At 42.6% G+C, this 18,754-nt stretch overlaps 2 protein-coding genes across 2 annotated transcripts in view; both read left to right on the top strand.

The window, feature by feature from the left end:
* The window catches only part of SFMBT1 (Scm like with four mbt domains 1), a 31,843-nt gene extending 23,461 nt beyond the window's left edge, over nucleotides 1-8,382 (top strand). Inside the window, exons 13-20 of the mRNA XM_054387396.1 lie at nucleotides 50-114; nucleotides 1,551-1,690; nucleotides 3,465-3,574; nucleotides 5,177-5,352; nucleotides 6,093-6,271; nucleotides 6,477-6,722; nucleotides 7,241-7,369; nucleotides 8,242-8,382. Of these exons, the coding sequence (XP_054243371.1) occupies nucleotides 50-114; nucleotides 1,551-1,690; nucleotides 3,465-3,574; nucleotides 5,177-5,352; nucleotides 6,093-6,271; nucleotides 6,477-6,722; nucleotides 7,241-7,369; nucleotides 8,242-8,382 (1,186 nt within the window). The remainder of the gene's footprint in view (nucleotides 1-49; nucleotides 115-1,550; nucleotides 1,691-3,464; nucleotides 3,575-5,176; nucleotides 5,353-6,092; nucleotides 6,272-6,476; nucleotides 6,723-7,240; nucleotides 7,370-8,241) is intronic.
* A 7,935-nt stretch (nucleotides 8,383-16,317) lies between these two features.
* STIMATE (STIM activating enhancer) overlaps nucleotides 16,318-18,754 on the top strand; it is a 32,877-nt gene continuing 30,440 nt past the window's right edge. The window contains exon 1 of the mRNA XM_054387661.1: nucleotides 16,318-16,492. Within this exon, the coding sequence (XP_054243636.1) occupies nucleotides 16,318-16,492 (175 nt within the window). The remainder of the gene's footprint in view (nucleotides 16,493-18,754) is intronic.

The following is an 18,754-nucleotide window of genomic DNA, read 5'->3' as shown; positions in this document are numbered from 1 at the left end:
TGACTATGCTTACCATCTGTCCATTTTCTCAACCTTCTTTTCATTTCAGAATTTTATCTTCAAGAACAGTTCATGATGGACTAAAGAACCAGGAACTGAACTCTTCTGACTCAGGTATTGATCAGAGAGGGCAAGCTAACAAAGTCCTGTAGCAGTTTAGCTGCCTTATTGTTCAGCTGTTCAGCACTCTTCTGTTGGGAGTGGAAGAAAAGTGAAAGGGTTTGAAGATTTTCACATCTTGATGATATGTTGAACTTCAAAAAAGAATGAAAGAAATGAAAACATACAGTTACTTTTATCCTGCAGTTGATATGTTCATTAAAGCTGGAAATTAAATTTTTACACCAGAACAACCCCACACACACACCCAGCAGAGGATACGTGGAGCCATGTGTACTGTGACCTGTGCAGATGATTTTTGTATTGTCACTTGTTATGTTTAATAATGTTGTGAGAAACTTAGCAGGCTTGCTGTGTCTGTGCTCTTGAGTTGTTAGATTCTAGCTTGGGGAAGCAGGTTTGTCTGTTTTTTATGATAACTTCATCATCATGATAAACAAAAGCAATTCAAACAGTATACTGCTTTGTGTGCCAGATGGCAAAATTTAATAATTTTCTAAACTGTTGCAAGAATGAATATGATGAATAAGTACATCTGCTAGTGAAACAGTCATACAGATCTAACTGTTTGGCAACAAAATGCCTCTTCTGCTGTTTTCTGTACAGTGAAATGCACATCTGAAGCTTTATAGAAATGATCTGTGCTTGCTTAGCATTTTAATTGCCTTTTAATAGAGTCACAATGTAAATTTGGCTTCATTTATTTATCTGCCAGTTATCAGCTACTGAATTTAAGATCTTTAAATGATGATGTTGCTCAATCAGGAAAAACTACAGCACTGCTAGGATGCAACAATTTTGCATTTATACTTAAGTATCCTGCAATACTTGTGCTACACAACTTTAATTCTGAGCAGCATTGAACCGTTTAATAGATTTAGAGGAGCGGATGCCACGTCATCAAAGGTCAGTTCATCAGTTGCTGTGTCTTTTGGCTGCTGATTGAGGGAAAAGAGTCTAAAAATGCAGTTTAGGATCAACAGCAGAGAATGACTTTGCCAGCTTCTCTGGTGGCAGAAGTTAGAGATAATTACTTAACTGGAAAATTTATCCATAATTGCTGTGTAGGAAGCACTTCTGCTACTAAAAAGTTGCAGTTGTCATCTTCTTGCCTATTCTCACTGGTGTAACACCATGAAATGTGAGATTACACAGGAAAAATTATTTTTTTTTCCTGATAAATGACCAATTTTGTTTCCTGTAGTTTGACAGTTTGCAAGCATGCATGTGATGTTTGAAGAATATTTTGGCAACATCAAATAACTAATGCTGTCATGGCAACTGTGACAATGAAACTACCCCACGTGCATGTCGGTCAAGGCTTTTTCTCCTCTTTTTACAGCAGACAAGATACTGCATATCATAAGAAGTCATTCTTTGCTAGGGAGGTCGCAGTGTGTGATTTCAGTCTTTGCTTTCTCCTTTCTCAGTGGTAATTAATGGGAAGTACTGCTGCCCAAAGATCTACTTCAACCACCGGTGCTTCTCAGGGCCTTACCTTAACAAAGGCAGGATTGCAGAGCTTCCTCAGTCTGTGGGACCTGGCAACTGTGTTCTTGTTCTGAAAGAGGTAAGGTGGTTGGACATGGCAGACCTGCATAGAGCAGTGTATCATAAATGCTAGAGGGTCTCTCTAATTAGAGATAGGTAATTTATAAACTTAAGCTGACAATGAGAGAAGAACTGCTTTATGAATGGCTGGAAAGAATAAAAGCCTCTCATTTGTATGAGTTACAGCCAAGCTTCTACTGTTAAACTTTATTTTAGGTTAAAACACAGTAACCTGTAATTACCACAATCAAAGGAGTTAGTATCTTTTTATAGTTGTAATAAATGCTTCAGTTTTAATTAACAGAATTTAGCTTCATGTAATCCCAAAATTCCTTTACAGTTTGCACTGTTGATGTTAAAACAGAGGAAATGCAGATTTCTTAGTAGAAATAGCAAGCTATTTTTGGTAATTGGAAAATTAACAGAATCCTCAGTGTTTTAGAAGTTGGATGTGATTTACTTTCTAACTGAGGGAAGGGAAGAGGGAAGAAGAGGCCATTCTTTAATGTAAGAGAGCCTCTTCTCCCCTAGGTGTTTCACAGCAAATTTACAGATACTTTAATGCAGTAATTATTTTTCTAAAAGCCCCCAAAATGTCATAGGGTGGTTATTATCTCACCTGAGAGGCTGAAAGCTTCCCAAGGCATAACTATATGTGCATACTTGAGCTCTGATGAAACAGTTGCTTTAAATGGAGGAACTGGCTCAACAGCTCTGGAATTTTTAATTCCCTACCATGTATCATAACTGGGAGAGAGCTAAGAGACTTTCTGACAGACATGGTGTAGAACAACTAGAGTCCAGTGTGTGAGTCAAGCTGATTATTGAAGTTCGATTTCTGCATACAGAGAAGTACCCCATCCTTTCTGCAAGTTTCAGTACTCTGATGTAAGCACTCCAAAAGAGCATTCTGTAGCAGCTGCATTTAACCTTGAAGGTTTAACCTGTTTCACTGCCTGAAAGCATAACGTAGGCACAAGTCCTGCTGATCTACAGATGCTGAGTTGCTAAAAGTTCAACTGATATGCTTGGTTGTATTCATTTCAATTGTGACTCCTGCTCAATGTATGAATCCCAGAGCAAGTTGGTGCTTGCATTATATTTTGAACTGTGGGCTTCTGCTGCATTAGTAGTAGGAATGAAGCTGCAAGTTTTTCATGTCAAGGTTCTGACGTACCCAATTTGGCAATGATTTGGAATAAGCACACCCTGAAAATAAGAAATGTAATTTGAGTGCACTGACTTAAGGTTATTCACAACTTTGAGTTACTTTACAGCACTGGAGAAATTCACATTTTGTTACACTGCAGACATTATCATGGTTCATGAAAGCAAACCAGAGGAGAGCTTAGAATTCTGCAGTATGATTTTGTAGCAAGTAGTGGGTTGGCAGACAGCAAAATTCTGCAGTGTTTTTTGGCACATCTTCTCATGTCAAGCAACCTCTAAGATAATCACTTGGATTTACCCAAGGTTATGCAAGTTTTATAGTATTCAGGCCCAGGGTTTAGTTTAGTGATGTGTAATTCAAGGGCAGTGACTCGGAAATGCTAGATACGCTCGTGACTCTGCAGACAAATTCTGAAGGTTTGGCAAGGCCCAGAGTGTCGGCTGCTCCCAGCTTTCATTTTGGCAGTATCAGGAGGTATCTGTAATCCTGCTGTGAATGAGTGCTTTGATGCTAGATAATTTGGATGAATAGAAGTAATTTCCTATTCTATCCTGCACTTCAAAACAGATTTATTGTACAAATAACTTAAATGTATTTTCTCCTCTTCCCTCCCGCGCTGTAGGTTCTCACTTTATTGATCAACGCAGCTTACAAACCAAGCCGTGTTCTGCGAGAGCTGCAGTTGGATGAAGAGGCTGCATGGCATGGGCATGGAGAGACCCTAAAAGCCAAGTAAATTTTTGTCCTGTTCCCCACTTAGTTAATAGCAATGTTCTCTGCAGTCTACACTTGAACTTCTCACATTTCAGAGGAGAAATGCTTATAGCATATCAAGATACTGACAGCTATTAAACTTCCAAATCTGTAGATACTTGTTTATGAATGTCTGGTGAAGTGCATCTGATTTTAATGCTCCTTAATGTGCCAGCTGTGCTCTGCTACTGGCAGCTAGTGGTCAGGTAAGAATGATGTACAACATAGCATATACGCTGGCAGACCTGCAGGTAAGGTTTAAAATCATTTAATTCACCTGAAGATAAATGTCAGTACTTTAAAGCACAAACACATACTACTTAGGAAGCTTCTCAGGCTTTCATGGCATTTCCTCATAGATTTCTCAGTGGTCAAAGATTCCCCTGAAATTAAGCTCTAGCAATTCTCTGAAATGGCCTAGCACAGAAGTCTTTCTACAGAGCCTACCCTAAAGCACTCCCTGGTGTTCCTGCAGAGCTTTTGGGCTGGAGCTTCTTTGCAAGATTATTTTGTGGCTAGGAAAAACAAACAATCTAGTGATAATATTTACATATATTTGATAAATCCAGATACTCCTCTATAGTCTAGTGATGGTCTTGTAATTGGACCACTGTGTTTGCATACTAGAGATCAGATGTGCCATAGCATACTTTCCTATCTTGTTTTGATCATGTCAGTAATTCTTCTGGTGGATCAGCTTCTAGCTTTGGACAGTAGGAAGATCATATGAAAGGTTCATGTACATAGAAGATGTAGCTGAAGAATAGAGAAAAAAAATGTTTGGTTTCACTGAAGTTGCTACGTGCTTTCTTTTGTCACAGCAGTGACACCAGGCACTATGATGACATAGCTTTTTTTTTTTCAATGCATTAACTAGATAGTTGCAGGCCTGAGACATCCCTAATAGCTATCAGCATGTGCCACTAGCTGTGCTGAGAGAACAAAGCAGAAATGATGAATGACTCTGGCAGATATTTCACAGTGCGGCTCTGTCAGTGTCATGGCAAGACTGCTGAACAAAAAGAAATCTTTTCTTAATTTAAATCAAACAGGAGCAATATGTGGAGTCATGGCAAGTGACTGACCTGATGAATTGTTCAGTGTTAGATGGAAGCTGATTGGAAATGTGGCAGTAGTTCATTTGCTTGCCATAGTATGTGCATGGAATGGCTATCTGGACTGGTGCACTCCCGCTTGATTTTTAGGGACCAGCTGTCCGCATCACAGCGGACACTTCTGCAGTCCCATAAACACAAAGAACAAACCATCTGTGAACAAAGAAAATAAAACATCTAAACTGGGTAGTCCTCTCAGTTGGTATATGACAGTCGCTGGCAGGGCAGTGTTGCTGTGTTTAATACTGCAGGCACCTTTCTGCTGATGGCTTTTGTTCTTTGCTTCAGGATCTGTCATAAGAGAGAGGACTACCTGTCTCCTGGACTTTTCAGTCCATAATGTTCCTCATTGCTTAGGTTTTCCCTCGGCTTGATCTAAAATGATATTCATGTATACCTCTCAATGAAATGTTTTTATGCTGGTAATAAGAGAATTCCTTAATGATGACCATACTTTCAATGCTAGGTACAAAGGAAAGAGCTACCGTGCAACTGTGGAAGTTGTGAGAACAGCAGATCGAGTGGCAGATTTCTGTAGGAAAACATGCATCAAGTTGGAATGTTGTCCGAACCTCTTTGGCCCACAGATGGTGCTGGATAAGTGTTCAGAGAACTGCTCTGTCCTGACAAAGACTAAATACAGTGAGTAGGTCACTGATTTCAAACTGAGGTGGGGCTTTGGTGTGCTATATTTTGGGTTCTTCTGGCTTTGACTCCAGAGCGATCCAAAATAATTTGCTTTGCTTACACAAGGAGCATCTCAAGTGCTGCATGCACAGACCTACAAAATACCCATTTGTTAGTGTGCAGTGGAGAAGAGTTAATTCTATATTAAGGCTTGACCTTCTGGTGTGTGCACAAATCTTTTATCTTCTCAAGACAACTTTTGTGACAGTAGCTGACTCAAATATTGTAATTTAAGTGGCATTGTAAATGCTTTTATTAATTTCCTGTGGAACAAAATTAAACCACCCTCAAACTTTTTTTCTTAGAATTTAGATTTTTTTTTAGGTTTTTAGAGTCCAACCATTTGACACTGTGAGAACAGTGCTTTGAGGTTCTATTTAAAAACTACAAAAAGTGCCAGTAAATTGGACCAGTCTGTGGCTGATGATTTTTTTGTATAAAGCCTAACATTTGTGGGCTTCTCAGAGGTAGAGAAAATAAATCTTTATAGGGCAAATAGAACTGATTAGTAACTCTTCTTCTTCAAACCTAACTGAAAAGGAAAATAGAGACATACTCATTCTGAATGTTTGAAGAATTGGGATTTCTGCTGGGGAAATGTCCTACTGATTTTTCCAGTCCTGATGATGGACAAACATAACTAGTGACATTGAAGGTGCATTTCAACATGATGCTCCTTTCTTCTGTCCTGGTAGCACACTATTATGGAAAGCGGAAAAACAAGCGGATAGGTAGGCCTCCGGGTGGCCACAGCAACCTGGAAGTAGCCATGAAGAAACCAAATAAAAGACGGAAGAGGCGAAAAAATTTTTTTGTTCATAAGAAAAAACGTTCTTCTACTTCAGTGGATAACACTCCAGCAGGATCTCCCCAGGTATGAGACTGCCAGCACCTTTAATAGATACCATATGTGACCTTTGACCAGCTTCATTTGAAACAACAAACTGCTAGTTCCTTGTAACCTCAGGTTACAGCTGACAAATGGGTGGCAATTTTATCTTTTGTCCTAAGCTTCCTATTTTTCCTATTTAATTTCTTTTCCCTTTTTTTTTTTCCTTTCTTTTCTCCTGACCCTTCAGGGTAGTGGGGCAGAAGAGGAGGATGACCAGGACGAGGTAGACGAAGAGTCTCTGACGGAGGATAGTACCTCAGAGCACCCAGATGAATTGCTTGAGGAATCAGAAGTGTCAGAGAAGAAATCAGTGTCGTCCTCTCCTACACAGAGTGAACTGTCTCATTCCCTGGCTCAGGACCGAGACAAGCGGAAGAGGAAGCTCAGGACCTTTTCCTTTTCTGATGATGAGAATAAACCTCCTTCACCAAAGGTAACTTCGAATGTAGATTTCTGTTCTAGCTTGCCTGCTGTTGGGCAAACACGAATATCTTTGGAATATTAACCATTGTACATGCGTGCCCATAGAATATTCTGTTACCTCATAAAAGGCATTGTGGAGACACTACAGAATCATTAAAAATTGTGATTTTTATTACACTGATATGACAGGACTGTAATAAAGACTGAACAGAAAACTGTAGGCAGAATGGTGAGCTTTCCATTTCCCAGCTGCTAGCCCTCTTGGTTCAACCAGAGCAGTGGTGTGGTGTTGACCAAACCCTGGGCTCCAGTCCCTGCTGACCTGCTCTTCTAATGGTGTTACAGCCCCCACCTCAGCAGAAAGTTGTTGTGTACTTTTCTGCTAACTAAGGAACCTGTACAGTTTGAGATCTCATTAAAGCTTTAGTCGGCAGCTCAGTGTTTGAGTGTGGAGGAGTAGAGGGGAGTGTTGATCCATTGCATATGTAATATTTTGGGAATTCTTCCTGTGCCGGGTGGCTTGTCTAGGACATAAAGATGGAAGTTGCTGAAAAGCTGCAGTTGGACAGTAACCCTCTGGACTGGAGCGTGGCTGATGTTGTACGATTCCTCAAATCCACTGACTGTGCACCTCTGGCAAGAATTTTCCTTGATCAGGTATCGTTTTCTATCTGCTAAAATGTTGAGTCTGTCACTTTGCTTCTAATTCTCTACCAAAACACAAAAATAAGCTAGCTTAAATTTTGTCCTAGGGTTTTCACAGTGTCACAGTATATCAGAGGCTGAAAGGGAACTCAGGAGATCATCGGGTCCAACCCGGGGAGAGTTTTAAGGAAACAAACAGGCACAACCATCTGCACTTTGGGAGGGGATTGTTAAGGGAACATTCAGAATTTTTCAGGTTTCTTAGTACAGTGGAGGATGTTTTGGTTTGTGGGGCATCTCAGTCCCAAAACTACAGAGGACGCCTAAAACTATGCACCTTGAAGGCAGGAGCCTCTTTTCTAGAAGGTGGAGTTTTGCCACTTGTGTTGACTTTTCCAAATGATAAATACCATTTGCTGTTTTGCAGAGTAGCTGCAGCAATCACAGTATTGTACAGCTGCACCACAAGTGAACATAAAAGCATTGTCTATCAGATCTGTTGTGTTACAACTAATGATGAGTATGGTTTGTGGTAGACGTTCTAGAAGATGGACTTTTCCTTCTAGAACCTCTTTTTCTATAGAAAGATGCAGAGGTTAGGTAAAAAGACTTTCTGCATGAAATTTCCTTGGTTTCTGTTGTTAGGTTGTTTTTTTTTTCACAATAGCATCCCATGAGATTCTGTCCCTTAGCCTGTCAATTGGAGCTGACATTTTATGAAAGGAGTTAATTTGTTGTGTGAGAGTTTTCAGGCTTCCTGGAATAGCGTGAAAGAAACTTCTAACGCACAAGTGGTCATGTATCTGAATTTACAGCAAGTCAAAGCTGTAGGAGCAGGGAAAATGAAAATGCAAAGTCACTGTGGAGTTTTTGTCTTCTGACAGGAAATCGATGGCCAGGCACTGCTGCTGCTGACCCTGCCCACTGTTCAGGAGTGTATGGACTTGAAGCTTGGGCCAGCTATTAAGCTTTGCCATCACATTGAGAGGGTCAAACTTGCCTTTTACCAGCAGTTTGCTAACTGAGGAGCAGCCAAGTTGATGTGGACCTTTGAAGCACAACGACAGAAATATGCTCCTTTCTCTCTAGCAAGAAAAGCCAAATAAAGTTAAACTGAGGCCCTGGTGACCTAAGAGCATCTGTCAGCCTCAGCTTTTCACTTTGACAAGAGGAAGACGACATCTGGAGCAAAATGCCAATGCAAACAGAGGGGCTACTCTACCAGCTGCCAGCTCGGGAACACAATAGTCTCTTGCTCTATGGTTCCCCTTTTTTAATGTATTTTTTACTGATTACAGAAAAGTCTCCTCTGGTGGGAAATGACATTTCAATAGTTCTGTTGGCACAGAACTTTAAAAGGAGAAACAGATCCTGTTTACGTTAGCATGTAGGCTGCCAGAAATAACCTTTCTCTGTTCCTGGTGATTCACAGAATCTCCTTCCCTCCCTGTGGATGAACACTTGCTCTTACCACAGCACTGGCTTTGGAATGTGCTTTCTGCACATTCGTGCGTTAATGTTGAGTTTTTTAATGAATTTGTTCATTGTTAGGACAACAATGTGGCCACAGGGTTCTGAATGTACAGTATAGCAAGAGTGTGGTTCCATTTGGAGTTTCATTTGTTTATTTTGGGTTTTGTTTCATTGTTGTTGGGATTTTGTTTTGGTTTGGTTTTACTACCTCTGTAGCCTGAATAATAGCAGTGATGAACTAAAAAGGGAAGGAACTACTCTTTCTGGGCTAATCATCTGTCGCTGCCACGGCACAGCAGTCTCTCTTCTGTAGGTACATCAGGAGTACAAACCAGTATCAGCACACAGAACTTCTCTTCCAAAGCTTTAGCTGGAACCTATGTAGGCTTAACCTGGATGTTACCATTTTTTCAGATGCCAGAAAACTTAATTATTTTGCACTTCTCTTACAGATGGGCTGTAGGAAAACAAGGAAAGAGAAAGTGGCTTTTCATTTTCTATATTTTGGTTGTCAGACAATGACTTTCTTTCTTTTTCTTTCTTTTTTTTATTAATTGTATGAAGTTACTTCTATTTTTTTTTATAGCAAACAACTGGGCCATGTACACAGAGCCTGTCAGCAGATTTTTGCTCCGCTACCTGAACATACTGAGGAAACTGCCGTCCGTAGAGGACTGCAACTTAGTTGTGTCAGTGTTTGCACAGTGGAAACCATCTTATGAACATAACTCTGTATTTTTAACTATTTACAGCTGCTCAAGGTCAAGACTAGATGAAAACGAGACTGGGTGGGATGGGAGTTGTGTTCTTCAGGTTTGGGGTTTTGTTTGTTTTGGTTTGGGGTTTGTTTGTTTTTCATTAGAGAAAAGAAAAAGGGACAGAGGGACAACTAGTTTCATCAGTAGGCCCACAGTAGGATGAAGTGCTGATTTTAATTTTCCAGGGTAATAGAACCCTATCAGCCACTTGCTTTACGCTGAGCAAGAGGGCTTACATTACTTTCCATTAAAGGTGTAAGGAAACTTGCATCAAGCTCAAGACCTGCATCAAATAAGTATTAGGTTTCAGATGGCTTGCATTCATTTACTCTGCCTGTCTCAGAGTATTTGGAGGAGCCCAAGCAGGAAGTTGATGTTTGCAGCCCTGGTCATTTCTTTCCTATTCAAGTACATTTTTTCAGAATAGCAAACTGCCCTGGCACACTGAGGTGTTAGAAATGGGAAGGGGCTCGTTGCCAGCATTTTAGGAAAGACACATTTGCTGGTTTATGATAAACACTCATTACTCTGGTCAGATGGATTGGTTCAAGCATCTCTTAGGCTAATGTGATCCATTATTCTGTGAGCTGTAGGATTCAGTGAGGAGGTAGTTTCTAAACTACGAGCTGAGTTTGCACAGTCTGTGTGTGTATCTGCCACATAGGTGTTGAGGGGGAGCTGTCTCCAATGAAAACTGAAATAAGCAGAGCTGAAGAACTGGGTTTTTTTTCTTTTGCTCCTTCAAATAACTGCCTAGTCAAGGCAGAACTATTTACAGAAGTGCTAAAATTTGATTTTTTTTTTTTCCATTCCAGAATCAAAATGGAAATTTCAGACAGACTGTTTACTAGTTGAGTATGCTTGAGGGAGGGAGGACAGTGTGTAGCTAGGATAATTTTATTTTCTCCCAGGTTGTAAGCAGAGTCTGAAAAAATAATTAACTTGAAATTAAAGTGTCCCTTTTTTTTCCTCACACCAGATACTTGGCCAATAAATGGATGTTTTGGCTCTTCATACTGTGCTTAGGTAATCCGGCTGTACTCCATTCCCTCAGGACAAGCTCAGTGATAAGCCATTAGGCCTGGAAAAAAAAAGAAAGAAACACTGCTGCTTTGTTGTCAGTTTCTTGTCTTGAGAAATTAAACCAGCAGAGAACTTCTGCACTGGAAGAGGGTGTTTTTGAATCATATTTCTCATTCTTCGGGGTTTGCAGAATTCTGTTACACTGATGCCCAGCAGAATTGACCTGCAGAGCCAAGAAACGTCCCTTCCATCTTTCCCTGTGGACAGATAGGTGTCTTTCTGAGTAGTTGTCAGGAGAGGACAGAGCTTAAAAGGTAATTTAGTGAACCTGTTAACATGGTGTCTAGGGTTTTAAATACAAATGTCATACTTCTTTTCCTCAGTAAATAATGCAGTCAGCAGTTTCAGAGGTTAGTGGGATACTTACTGGTCACCTTTGGCATGTTTTATAGGCTGGATTTTTCTGCCTTGTTTTGGGAGGCACTGACAGTCTGGTCCCAATGGGATCTATTTTTGTTGAGATTTTCAAAAGAGATGTTTTCATTATTTGTGAAATGTTTTTATGCTGCACACGGGTACTGTACACTCTGTTTCCTGGGGAAAAAATGCACTCTATTTTATTGCTGGATTTAAAAGGGATAATTAGGGCTTTATCTTGATGGATGGTGTTTCTACTTGACTCTGTTTCAAGTTCCTCTTTCTCTATGTGTGGCAGATGACACAACTGCACTTACATTTCTTCATCTTACTCCAACACAGCTTAAAATCAGCTGTTCTAGTTGCTCTGTTTATTTGAAACTGGATGTTGGGTAGCTGATGGCTGAATCTTGGCTTTGGGTAGTACCAATGTTTCACCAGCAGTTGTTGCTGGGACTGCAGTAGTTTAGATTTCAGAGATCTGTGCTGTCCTCTATCACACTATTCACCATAAGATGTAACAAAGGTGGAGTTCAGGAGAAAGGCAGTGATGCCTTGCAAATGTCCCAAGTTCAAGAAAATGAGCCCACCACTGGGCCCTCGTGTGCTGTTTGTGTGGAAGTTAAAAGAAAATTACCCTTGGCTGGCCTTTTGAGGGTTTGTGTTCTTGCCTGTCTTATTTTCACATACATTACACAGTCTTGGTTTTGCACATCATAGCTTTAGAACCCTGGCAGTGCCTCCATATGGCAATCATCCTGTGCTAAGATTAGCCTTGTTAAGGCAGAAAGATTTTGTTGAGCTACTATAGCATGCCTTCTGCACCAACACGAGGATTCCATAACAGAAGTATTTGACCTCCAAAAATGTCACAGAAGGTTGATGTGGTAGAGTTACGCCCCAAAGCATGAGCAGCTTGCAGTCCATCCTAAACTGAAAGCAATCCTTCCACAAGAGGAGAGGTACAGCACTGATCTGGTGAATGCAGACTACTGGTTTCTTATGCTGAATGTTTCTGAAAGTTGCTCTTTGAGGAATGAAACAAAAGGCAGAATTGTGTGTTGTGTAGAACTCCAGGAGTGTTTGCAGTCTGTCCTGGGATTAATGGAAACAGACATGCAGAGTTTGGAAGTGGTTGTTGAGATTACTTTCTCGTCACGACTTTCAGCAGTATTTTGTTGTTGCTTTAGGATTTGCTAGTGTTTTTTCTTGATTCAAATGATGCTTTAAAGGAGGGAAGGAGTATTTAGCTGCTAGGTCCACGGAAGTGTAAATATATTTACAGTTGATTGGACTGAGCACTCCGCTCTTCTGTGTAAAGTAAAAAGACTTGATACGTTATTAGCAAAGGCAAAGTGGCTTGTGAGATTTTTGAATGTAACAGAATAGGCTTCAAAACTATAAAGCTCAAATTTGAGACTGGATACCTTTGGACCAAATCTGTTGTTAGAGGAGAATATACTTGTATGAAGTAGCCTTACCAGAAAGCCAAAAATATGATGATCTTTTACAAAGCTACTCTTTAAACAGTCCTGTCACATAGTGGCAAACTGGTTACTGCCTACTGTGAGCTCAAATTACCTAAAAGGAACTAAGCACAAAGACCTAGGCTCTGTCAAGAGACTTCAGATGTTTGCTGAAGGCTCTACTTTAAAGGGATCGTGTGCTGAACCCCCATTTCAGAGTGCCACCAACCTTCCCCAAACACACATGTAGCCTTGTTTTCAAAGGCAGCCTTTTGGGTGAAGGATATCTTGGGAATGCCAGAAACAACAAGTCTCTTTTATTGGTATGTGTTTTTTCTGAAGAGAAAAAAATATAATAATCCATATTGCAAAAATGAGTTAAGGTTCATGACACTTTTTGTCGCCACAGTCATGTCTAGTTTCCTCAATATCACAGCTGCTGTTTGGAAACACACCAGACACATCAATGGACTTTCTGATGAGAAGACAAAATTACTCTGTTAGGTGCAAAGCCAGCAGTGTTTGGCTCAGCTTTAAGCCATGAAAGTGAGCAGGTCTTGCACTGTCAAAATTCAGAGGCAGTAGGTCTGGCTGACTTAGCACAAACTTGGGCACAGAGCTTGTGGGAGTCCTCTAGCCTTGCACATTTGAAGAGGAACAGGCCTTCTGCTTGAGATGCGGGGACAGCTCACTCAAGTTGCACGAATGAACAATGAAGTCCAGGCACAAATGAATTCTTGCCAACTCTGGAAGTTGTTGAGCACCAGTTTCCAAGAAACCTCGTGGGGGGGGGTGCGGAAAAAAGAAAAAAACACTAACCAGGAGGTGTCATGTTTCTGCTCTTATTTCTTTTTTTTTTTTTCATTATTATTTCTATTTGAAATAAATTTTAAATAATATTTGTAGACAATCAGAGGTCTTCTAGGAGACTCTGCCCTAAAGGGTGCCTGCTCACCACCTGTGGGCCTCTTTCTTATACTAACTCATTGGAACTGATGCACTTTTCCTGTATTTTGCCTTTTTTAATTAGCTGCTTGTTCTTAAACAAAGATTTAAATGCATATTGTGTTGTGTTCCTTCTGCTTGTTGTTTTACCTTTCTTTAGCTTTTAAAAATATATATATATATATATATGCAGTGAGACATGAAGTACTACATGGAAGAGAAACATGCACAAGAAAATATGCCTATTAAGTCCCACCATTGTTTGAGCAGGTGTAACAATTTAATCAGAGGATTTTTTAAAAAATATTTTGGATGGATATTTTGCTTGTTTTGTCTGTAAATAATGTACATAAGTTTGTGGTATATGACAGTTTTAAGTGGTTGTAAGAAAATTAAAAAAAAAAAAATGTTACTGATGGCTTTGGTCTTACTTTAAGGATAAATACTGCTGCTTACCATGAGCAGTTCTCCTTCTTATAAAAGTGGAGAAGGGTGCATAATGTGTTCCATTGCTTGCACAGACCATGTACATACTGCTTGCATGGGCTTCATGGTAAAGCTTGATTGGGTTGGATACAGTTCCTCCAAAAGCAGAGCTCCCATTTATCTAAAGCCTTCTTCTGTGGTAACAGATTTTGTCTCACACAATGCCCAGAGCTAACATACAGGAGCTGAGGACAGAACCTACAATCCAGGTAATTTTGGTTTACTACTTTCTGTGACATAAGGAAGCAAACCTTGCAGGTGCTGCTGCTCTTGCTGCATAGTTTTGTAAAGGTTTACACTGGCCCACCAAGTTGAAATGTTAAAGAGATCTGGCTTCAGTTTCTCTGAATATCATCATGGTTCACAGGATGTTTCAGAAGTAGGTCAGCCTTGCAAAGTTCTTGTTTCCTTGCTTGGCATTCCAGCAGATTGTACTTGTGTGTTCCTCAGCACTTGTTTCTTGGCTGCACTTCAGTTCTCTCAGACTGATTTTATACTGAGTGCAGAATATGCATAGGAGTGGGATGAAACTGATTTGCTTAACACCAACTTTAAATACCTATAAATATGTAGAACTTAAGGTAAGTCTTTTACTTGCCCTCAGAGAGAACTGTCTGCTCTAGGAAAACCTGAAGGTTTGTGAATAGCGCATATCAGGAGGCTGTGTCTTGTCTGCCACAGTTTTCAGAAGGGCTTGAAACTGAAAATGCTTGAAGGGGTATTTTTGGGGAATGGTCTATTTTAAAGAATAGAATATAGAGTAACATGAATCATAAGCTCTGCAAGGCATGTTTGCAGATTCGTGTCTGAAACAAATTTTATGTGTAAAAAGCATTGGGTGAATCTTTAACCAGTGTAAGTGTTCAGGTCAGGGATGTGTGAAAGTCTCATCCTCAGAAGCCCTTGTGGAAGCTTAAAAACTACTCCTGGGCCACAAATAAATAGGTCAAGTCCACATCTGCAGTGCTTGATGGCAGTGATGCCTGAGTGCAAGGGAGAGAACAAGCAGTCTACTTTGGTCTTTGCCTTTTGTTTTAGATGGTATTTGCATTCCTGAACACTTTTGCCTTTGATGCAGCTCAAAGCAGAGGACCTTTGACTTGGGGTCCAGAGGCACTGAACAGTGCACTTTGGCTGTGTGCTTTCTAAGTCAGAGAATTGAGAGCATTTCTCTTTGTAGCTGCAACTTCCAAACATTTATGGCACAGTCTAAATATCAGAGAAATCACTGCTGCATGCCAGCACTGTTCAGTATTGCCTGCCAGGAAGGACAGTCATGTAGGTGGGTTTATAAAACAGAGGCAACAAATCTCATTATTTGAGCAACTACTGCTTCATATGTTCTGCTTAGTTTTCTGATAGACTTACTGTAGTTTCTGGGTCATGCTTTAAAAAAATCGTATTTAGATGGGATTTTAATTACTTAAAAAACCAGTGTAAGATGAAACTCCAGTGTGCTGTGAGTTGGGCTGATCCTGCACTATAATTAAGAACCTAAACTTGAGTGCAGTTCTCCCTTGTGCTGTAAATCAAGAGTAGGGCATGATGGGGTGGGTCAGACTCACTGCTCAACAGGTACATTCCCAGAAGTGAAGTGCTGATGTGCTACGTTATAGCCATTGTGCCCTTGGTTGCCTTTTAGAAAGAGCATTTTTGCTAAAGAATCCAGGTATCTTTTTTTTTTTTCCTTTCCAGGCTGCTGTCAAACTGGCCTGACCTGTGGGTGTGAGCTGTAGCTGTCAGATGTGGGCGGCTGCGGTTCTGAGGCAGACTTCAGGGTGTTAGAAACCCGCCTGGGTGCTGGAGCCAGATGGTGTTTGTGGCTGCTGGAAGGGTTGGGCTCCGGTGAGTGGAGTTGTCTAGCGAGCTGCCGGCCCTTGTCCAACAGCAACGAGAATGCTTGGAGGTGGGGATGCGGCGGAGGCCACTGTTCGGAATGGAGCCCGCTACAGCTCTTCTGCGTCCTCCCCGTCCGCCCCTGTCGTTCCCTTCTCCCCTCTCCCGCAGAGGTGCCCGCGGATAAGGGCCTCTCTTCCGACGGTGTTGCCAGCCGGTGTATTTGGTTTGGGGCCTGTGTTGGTTTTCCCTAGAAGGGCAGAGGTCGGACAGCTCCTGTCCTTCCGCAGGCACTGCCAGCCTCCTGCCCCTCATCCCGCTGCCACTCCGCTCCTCCGGCGCCGGCAGAAGCGGCAGCGTTGAGAGGTAGGGGGCGGAGCGCAGGGTTCCGCCGGACCGGGGCTCGGCCAATGGGGGAGCGGCGCCGCCGGTGACGTGGCGGGGCGGGCGGCGGGGCGCAGGAAGCGGCCCCGGGGCCGGGGCCTCGGTCGCCGGTTACGACGTCGCCGCTACCGCCGCCATGCGCCGCTGAGGCGGGCGCTGGCCGGGCCTCGTCATGGGGGCGCCGCCGCCTAACGGCAGCCTCGGCCTCACCGACAGCCCTCCGCAGCCGGGCGGGGGAGCGGCGGCGGGGCCGGGAGACCGTGGCTGTGAGAATGGGGCTCTCATGGACAGCTTCGGCATCTTCCTGCAGGGGCTCCTGGGCGTCGTGGCCTTCAGCACCCTCATGCGTGAGTAGCGGCGGGGGCGGGCCGCGGCCTCTGGGCCTCGCCGGCTTGATGCGGCCTGGCAGCGCCGGGGGATGAGCGGACGGGGGTGTGCCGCGGCCGGGACGGGCCTCTTTGTCCCGGGCTTGGTTCATGGTGCCGCAACCTCGCTGCGTTGCCCTCTGGCCGTCCCGGGGGGTGTGTCGTGCTGTCCGGTATCCCGGCCGGGCCGGGCCGTGGAGGGCCGCGGCGGCCTCGGACAAGTGTTGTGCCAGGTAAGCTGGAGCGGAGCCGTGAGAGAAGGCTGCAGGACACGGCTCGGGCAGCCTAGGGAGACCTCGCCGCTCTTCCTTGCTTGCCTGGTGGGGTCTGTGCCCCAGGAGGGTAGGCGTGTGGCGTTAGCACGGCACCGCCGTGCTGCCTGAGGGAACGGCTGACGGGTTTCGGAGGCAGGTGTTCAGGACGGACAGCCTTGTTTCTGACAGGCTGCATTTTAAGTACTTCAAGAAAACGCACTTTATGAAATTTGTTCTGCTAATATTTGCACCTGTGCTGATACGGGGGTGGGTGTGTATTCGGCTTTGAATAGGACCGGCGAGATGTGGTGTGTGCGGAGTCACTGGATTTAGTTAGGTTCTATCAACTTTGCTGCAAGCGTACCGTGTCATGTCACCAACGGCAAAGTAAGAGACACTTGTTTAAATCACACCACGCTGCTTAGAGTGTGTGCTGCCGGTGAGCTCATGCGGCTGTTGTCAGCAGCTCAGCTGATGAGCATTAACTTGTTACGTTACTCGTTGGAGTTTGGTAGGAAAGGTGAGAAAGGCTAGAGGCTGCAGCGACTCCAGCGTTGCCTTGCTCTGAGGGAATAAGAACATGGAACAGTACTTGCAGATTTTTTTTTTCCCCCTCTATCGAATACAGTGTAGTTAGCTGCATTTCAGCTGAGTGAAAAACAAGCCCAGTGGCTGGCTATGAAGTTGCTGTTAACAAAATGCAGGGGAGTGAAGAGAGAACATCAGCTACAAGTGTTTTTGCAGTTTGATCTAAATATCAAGATCCTGTTTACATTAGAATCGAACTGGTGACCTACTGTGCTTGTGTCATACCTGTGGTTAAGTCAAAAATTTTCTAACGCTGTATTTGCATGCTTCAGTCTTCCAGTGACGTTAATAGTTGCATTGCTCTTACAAAAGCTATGCACATAGCAGTCATCATTATTGTACTGCATCACAACACTAGTCACTTGTGTCACATTTGGTCAATCAGAGAATCCTTGTAATTAGGAGTTTTAGCACTTGCCAAGCAAGAGTACTCTTAATTCCAAAGCCAACAATGCGTACACATCGTTAAGAGATAAAAATAGATAAGTCCTGTGGATTGTGTATCAAAGGATAAAGAGCTGCAGGTGTCATTTGCCAGGATAGTGTCTTTTATCTGGGAATGATATCACTTTATGCATTTATAGTAATGCTGGAATGCTCAGTGAAGTTAAGAAAAGGCAAATAGAAAAAGTATGTACTAGGCAAATGAAAGCCTGGTTGTTAGCTGCAGTCCCAAACTGCAGGCTGGTTAGGTATTTTTAAACTATGAGCTGTTAAAAGAAAAATATCAATGAAGTGCTTTCAGTTGTAGAAGAAGGGAATGAAAGGAAGGCAGCCAGTCCTCACAGTGGTACTGGTGAGAAAAGGAATCTGTTTCCAAAGGACAATAGAGGGGGGAAAAAAGTTGCGACTTGTTATGCTTGCTAGTGCTTAGGTTTAAAAAGAGAAGAGTAGGTATGTTTGTCCCAGTTTTGACAGCCACATTCTCTTCCACTTAATTTTGGGCCTCTCCATTAGCAGGAGGGGAACCTGACCAGACTCTATGGACCAGTGATACTGGTTAAAGAGCAGTTGTCTTGCTTCATGTTGCCTTATGCTAGAAGAGATGATAGGGTTCTGTCTGCTACTTTTTCTGTGTGTTTTTGTCCTTTTGATATCATATGCAAAATATCTAGTGTGTTGCTTCAACAAGTAGGACTTTGTAGTCAATGTGACAGATCTGGTATGACAGAGAAGCAGGAACTTGTGGCTGAGAACAAGAGGGATAGCATGACCTCTGCACAACTTCTGGAGTTGGACCACTGAGACAGTACAGCCAGAACAATAAAGAGAGAGATGAGGTTATTTTGAAGCTGGTGTATTTCCTTTCTCTGGTCCTGCAGCTGTGTGGCACATCAGGGAATGGTGCTGAGGGAGAACCTGGCACTGTGAAGTCAGATGTGGGCCTCCCTTTTGAACAGCC

The sequence above is a fragment of the Indicator indicator genome, chromosome 15 (assembly GCF_027791375.1).
Source record: "Indicator indicator isolate 239-I01 chromosome 15, UM_Iind_1.1, whole genome shotgun sequence".
NCBI lineage: Eukaryota > Metazoa > Chordata > Aves > Piciformes > Indicatoridae > Indicator > Indicator indicator.
Note: the sequence above shows the minus strand (reverse complement) of the source record. Positions and strands in the feature narration are given on the sequence as shown.